Raw genomic sequence first — 6,729 nt, forward strand, 5'->3', positions numbered from 1 at the left:
ATCTGTTGTCTCTAATGTTATTGCAGGACATTTCACCATTTATGACATGTGAAAACTGACAACTCACAGTCAATACAAATTGCTGTTAAGCTTATCAATATCTACTCATATTTTGAGAATTACGTCATCTGAAAATATAAATCATGATGCATTGGAGAAATAGCATCTCGCCATTTCTACTTTTTATCATTATATTAGTCATGATTAATAATAGGCAATAAAAATATACGATTTTTAAAAGGTAAACATTATCATAAACATCATCATATTAAAGGGTAATAATAAATTGATTTTTTCTTTTATTATTCACTACCAACATTTAATTGATTGGCAACAGGTGTTTTTAACCATTAAATTTACCAGTGCTCATAACCTTATGAAACTTCTCAGTGTGCTGATTAGATATTGTCTCTTGGAATAGGATAGGTGTCATTTCTGTTGATTGAGTTGACATGTGATTATAAGAGCATTAACAGTGGGTTTCAAGAGGTGTTATGATGAGCAGTCTGTGTGGGCTTTTGCTACAAGTGATAATGATGGCTAGCAGGATACCTTGTGTAATCAGGGCCTTAGGCTACCACATGCCTGTGTACCTTAGATTGTTTTTGTACTTGAAGAACCATCTGAAGACTTACATTCACATCTCCACATTCAAATACTTCAGATCAATAAGCAGTCCTGGTTTGTTCATTGTTATATTATAGCTTACTCTGAATTAGAGATTGTTTTTTCATTATTACCAAAGTGCATTTTCTATATTTCTCCCATTTTTAATTTGTATCGTAAATTCAGCACAACTGTGCTGTAATAAAGATTATTAGGGGGCGGTAATTACAGACAAAAAAGTAATTTAAGTGTACAGCATTGCACAAGCTGCAAAAATAGAGACGTCATTTGCTGGACATAAGAGTGAGTTTTATCGGCTGGTGGGTGAGGTGGAGGTGTGGATGGAGAGGCAGCAGTAGCCACTCCCTTCCCACTCAGCAACTCACTCTCCTGCTCCTGCTGTTTGCCAGTTCCTTTCTTCTAATTCCTTTTTTATCCTTTTTCATGAGGTACATGAGAACTGAGACGGTGATAACTTAGGGGGACCACGTTTGTGTTATTTAACACTACTTTTGTGTCAGTACTTCGGCTTGATCCTAATGGGTATGAGAGAGAGAGGAATATATATGATGTATTTGGGGTGACTCGACTAGCTAAGGAAATGACAGCCTATCTGAGACTGGATAGGCTGCCAAAATCTTCTTCACTATTGCAAGGTGTAAGATAGAGAGTTTGCTGCAAGGATGCTGATGAGGAGGCGCCAGAGAGGTGCATGAAGGGAAGTCCTGGTGCGAGACTTATATAGGCACTGTAGGCAAGTGGAAGTGTGTGAGATTAGAATGTACTACACTCATGCAGACATTACTCTGCTCAAAGGTCTGCATACAATGCACGTCTAATGCTTTCCTGAAGGGAACTGAATAACTAAAGATCAAGCAATCATGCCATGCTACATAACCTTGTTTACTCTTTGTTAACCAAGATATGCCTTTACTCTAAAGATCTCCGGCATGAAGATATGCAAGTGGGTGCCTCCATTAACTTTCCTACTAGGCATTCCGCAAATTGTTGATTTTGGTTTGGGGATGCAGAAAAAGTGGTCACCACTAAAAATGTTATGCTAATTGTGAAATTGAGAATGTAGAACTTGCAGATATTGGGGCTTTGCTGTATTTTTAATTGGAAACATAAAATCCGCCATCTTGTGGTATGACTGATGCTCAGGCCTCGTGTATAATGTGTATAATGCTCCACATTTTGTTATATTGCTTGGCCCCGTAACAATTTTACTACATAAATGCCCTGATTAAATGTGTCCAATATATTTTACATTTAATGTTTTAGTCTGGCTATGACATATTTTCTATTTTACAGGGAGATTCAGCTGATTGTTTTTACATAGTGGAATCTGGTGAAGTAAGAATAACAATGAGAAGGAGCAAGGTACATTTTAATGATACTGTCATTGATTTAAACCGTGTCCAAAACATTACACAATTCGAAAGTTGTAACATTATCTTTCCAAATTTGAAATAATCAGTGGTATTTTCTGATGCAGGTTCTGTCAGGTTACATTTTTTTGTTATTTCAAGTCTAAAACAGGTGTGGATGAAAGTGGAGAAGTGGAAATAGCACGGTGCAGCAGAGGACAGTACTTTGGAGAACTGGCTCTGGTAACAAACAAGCCACGAGCTGCTTCAGCATATGCTGTAGGAAATGTCAAATGTTTAGGTATTTATATCTCTTTATATTTTTGCTAAAAAACATTTTTATTAATTTACACCCACCCCACTGGTTACATAAAACGAGACTGGTGCTCATGTGCTCATAGATTGTGATAGGATTGCCCAACTGGAATTGTGCGCCTTGGGGCTAGGGTTGGAATCACTTGGCTAGGGATCTCTCGGATCCTGGGGAAGTAACAGCCCCTTGTGATTTTGTGGGTGTCTGCAGGTTTGCAGTAAAGTCAGTGAGGAATGCATCCTTCCTCCAGTTAGCACTGAACCTCCTGAACATCCATCGATCTTCTAGCTCAACAGGTGGGCAGGATGTAGGAGCCAGTCTGCACTTCATCGTGCTCCCTTTGTTGTAAGCCTACACGCAAAGCCACAATTTGTGATTCTAATTTGAGTGGGTTTAGAAGAAAAAATAAACAATGGGCGATTCGGAAAAAATAGACAACTTCCTATAGATTCAATCACAAAATGTGAAGAATGCAAATTGAATTACTGCCTTATAACAAAAAATATATTTCTTAAAATCTTAAACACTTCAGGTAACGTATTGCAAATTCCATCCATAAGTAATAGAGCGTTATTACAACATCATTGACCTAGTAGTAATTGCTTTTTACTTATGGTTTATTGCATGTTTATTGATTGAAGGTACATTGCTCTCATGTTTGCTTATGTGTAACTCAGTGCTTTATTTGCATTATGTGAAGTTTTTGTGGGGCATTGGTGGAGAACTTGAAACTTTTTTTGTTGTTTTGAACAGTTATGGATGTTCAGGCATTTGAAAGATTGTTGGGTCCCTGTATGGAAATTATGAAAAGGAACATCGCAAACTATGAAGAGCAGCTTGTTGCCATGTTTGGAAGTAATATGGACATTGCTGATCCTAGCGCATGAAAACGAAGCAAAAAGAACTAACGTGCATCTTATGGGATGAAAAACAAAGCTGGTTCAAGAAAACTGTCAACTTTGTGTAGATGCCAAGCATTTCACTGACTTCTATTTTTTATTATTTTACTCTAAGAAATGCGAAACACTAAACAATGGCAATCTAGATGTTATTTTGAAAAACATGTTGTTATACTTCCAGGACTTATGAGGGAATGCCTTTTTTCTGGGTCTTAAGCCTCTTATCCTTTATTCCAGATCTACAGTATCATTTGCTTTTATTATACGTATTTGATTGTATCTTAACATTGCAGTCTGAGTCTTTAATTTTTATTTTTGCTTTCCTGAAAATTCACCTATTTTCATTGTTTCATTCTTTCAGTTACCCACAATTAATTCATTTTAAATTGGCATTCAAGTTAAGTGCACATGTAATGATTATTTGGTAAACGGTAAACTAGAGAAATGTTTTACTTACATTCTATCTAGTCACAGAAATATAGGCTTAAAGAGTACTGTAGGTTATATAAAAAATGATTTTTTAGGGAAAAAAATCAAATCTAGTTCACTGTTGCTGGCATTTTATGACTCTTGCATTCTCCAGTTATTTTTGTGCTGTTTTAAACAAAGTCTTTTGATGTATGTTTTTTTTTTATAATTTCTAATTCATTTTGAAGAAAATGAACAACTTAATTAACAGAAAATGATGAATGGTACTGCAGTTAAAATGATACATGTGGTTAATGTTAATTTTAAACATTCAGGTTTATACTAGCTTTTATGATTGCTGTATTGTTGTTTTAGAAAATTAATGAATTCAAAATATGTTTTAATTTAATTGAAATTTGATAGGTTTTGCTCAATTATAAACCTTGATATAATTAATATATAGGTCCCATCTAAAAATTGAAAGCAAATAACCTGTTAGGAACTTTTTAAAAGATAACAGCAATTTACTACTCTTAACATGCTACTGGTTTTACAGTCAACAGTAAAGAATCAACAGTCAACAGTAAAAGTAAAGAAAAGTCAGCTGGGACTGTGTAAAAGATATTGGAAATCTGATGTTATGTTGTTCTTTCAATTTTAGTTTTTTAGTTGGGCCTTTTCCATGGACACTATAGGTTTTGTTTCCACCCTCTTCAATACCTTAGAAAATAATCTTTAACCAACAGCATTCCTGTATTCATCTACCTAATATTAAACATACTTGTTTGAATTGTTATCACGTCATTGCTGTATCATATTTCTAAAGTTTTTAAGTGGGTACATTTAATATAAATAAAACAGAACGGAAAAAGAAACATTATCAGAGTTTCTTGTAAGAAAATTAAACCAGACATTTTAATGGAAATTAAAATCACTTCTCAGTTTAGGATCACACCTGGCAGATAATTTATATGTGCTCTTAAAGTACTGTATTACCTATTGTAGAAGTAAAACAAAAAACGATCAGTGTCTCAAGTCAAAAATACCTACATTTCTAAGTGAAGAAAGGAAAACTCCCTGATGTATTTTTTCAGAGCTCAAATATGTATAGAATTATGAATTTGGTTAATATAAAAATTAATAAATATGTATTTTTTATCTAAAAACACAGTACATAATCCATTATATGGATAAAAAGTACTTAATTTGCTTCAAAGTCTTGATTTGAAATATATCATTCTCAATCTAGTGCATAATAATTGTGTTTTTCAGATGCATAAAAGGGCAGCATGAAAGAAAAACTGGTAATTAATATAATGTCTTTATACTTAAAACTTCAAATCCAGATTAATCTCATTAAGACCAGTTTCGCAAGTAATACATTATAAATTTCCCGTTATGTTTTAGGCTGCTAGAAGTTATGCTTTATACTGTACTTTAATGTCAGAATTTATAGAGTTGACAAATTCCAATGGAGAACAACTGATATACAGTGTATGTATTATAATATAAGCATGCAGCATTGGAAATACTGAAAGCAAAAAATAAATATGATATGAAATATGAAATTTAATTAATGACATAGAATCTTATAGAATCTTAATACAGTTATAGTGGTAATACACTGTGACTTGCTGTCATGCGTGCACTCTGAAAGTTATGGATCGAAATAGGGACTATATACAGTAGGTGGTGACTTTATGCAATACACTATCAAGGACTACAGTACTACTGCTGTTGATGGGAGAAATGGTCAAAGCAGAAAGCACAAACCTCCAGAAATTGTCTATAACTGACAAGTTGAATTCTGTTTTTTATTCCAGCCTTTCCTCCAAGTATGTGAGCAAAGGTTTTCAGCCACTAAACGTGCACACCACTTTACACTAATGTATATTTCTATGTTTCAAAAGTGATAACACCCTTACAACAGAATTAATCTAGAGTAAAATATGTACTGGGTTGTCTTCTGTCATGAGGAGAAAAATACCCTGAGTAAATGTACATAGCATTGGCTCTGTAAATTTGGGCTATCTGCCTTGACTGTTTCCCTTATCGGTAATACAAAATCTCAATACATTGTGTCTTGCAGACAGCTTTGTTGAAAAATAAAGTTGGACTGGAATCTGTTGCTTGGGAGTGGCCTCCATGACCAAAGACTATTTTTGTATATTTCCTCCCAAGGGCCCAAAAAAGTCATAGTGCTTTCACCACACTACAATATATCACTACACTACCTAGTCCATATATTTCTAGTCATTATGTGGGTATTTTGCTTGTGTGGCAGCCATTCTCATTTTACTAAATCAACATAATGTACTGTGTACCATGATGCTGTTCAAAGTAGTGATTTGGAAAGGCTTGTTTGTATTTCAGATCCAGTCTTTTCTTATTCCATAACTATTTCCCAATAATATGTACAAATGCATATGAATTTTAAAAATGCTGTTGGTTCCAATAATAACATGTTCTGTTTTTAATAGACTGTCAGCGTACAGCACGTCTTCGCAACAATTAACATTTTTTTTTCCATTACACATTCTAAATTTATTCAGATATAATAGAACATAATTTTCAGGACAGTTCATTTTAAAACTGCTCCTTCAGAGCACAAATCCTGGTTATTAATAGATTTTACAGGTGAACGTCAACATGAAACGGTAAAGGAGAAAATAATTATTTGTGGGTATTGTGATATTTTGAATATCATACACCTCTGATTTGGTACCAACATCTTACATTTTGCTTCTGGAAGGTACTGCATTACTTTTTGATTCACTATGAAACTGATATTTGACCAACTCTCTTAAAAGTATATATACTCTCTATTGTTGTGCGCATCAGTATTTTTCTTGTTTCATGCTATGTATTTAAATTGCATATTTTTTTAACTTCAGTGTGTGAAACACTCACCAACTTAAATGTTTAACAAAACTGTGCATCCATGTATCTGTATGGAATTCAGTAATAACTTTTTCTTTCTTTTTGCATCAGCTTAGTGTTGACAGTGCAGTTCTTTTAATGTAACACAGTTCGTAAAGCTGCAGACTTTCAATGCCAGAATATTTTCAGTATTATATTGTTGGTTATATTTGAATTTTCATTACAATAAATTACAGTTTTGTATAAAAAAAAA

The 6,729-nt window shown here is 33.8% G+C and overlaps 1 protein-coding gene across 4 annotated transcripts in view; it reads left to right on the forward strand.

Annotated features, from left to right (window-relative positions):
- The window catches only part of LOC102694948 (cAMP-dependent protein kinase type II-beta regulatory subunit), a 29,450-nt gene extending 25,058 nt beyond the window's left edge, over positions 1–4,392 (forward strand). For all 4 annotated transcript variants that reach the window (XM_015352403.2, XM_015352402.2, XM_069192490.1 and 1 more), the window contains 3 exons: positions 1,921–1,989; positions 2,139–2,277; positions 3,043–4,392. In XM_015352403.2, coding sequence (XP_015207889.1) covers positions 1,921–1,989; positions 2,139–2,277; positions 3,043–3,176 — 342 coding nt within the window. In that variant the 3' untranslated portion in view covers positions 3,177–4,392. The remainder of the gene's footprint in view (positions 1–1,920; positions 1,990–2,138; positions 2,278–3,042) is intronic.
- Positions 4,393–6,729: the final 2,337 nt, after the last annotated feature.

The sequence above is a fragment of the Lepisosteus oculatus genome, chromosome 7 (genome assembly GCF_040954835.1).
Source record: "Lepisosteus oculatus isolate fLepOcu1 chromosome 7, fLepOcu1.hap2, whole genome shotgun sequence".
NCBI lineage: Eukaryota > Metazoa > Chordata > Actinopteri > Semionotiformes > Lepisosteidae > Lepisosteus > Lepisosteus oculatus.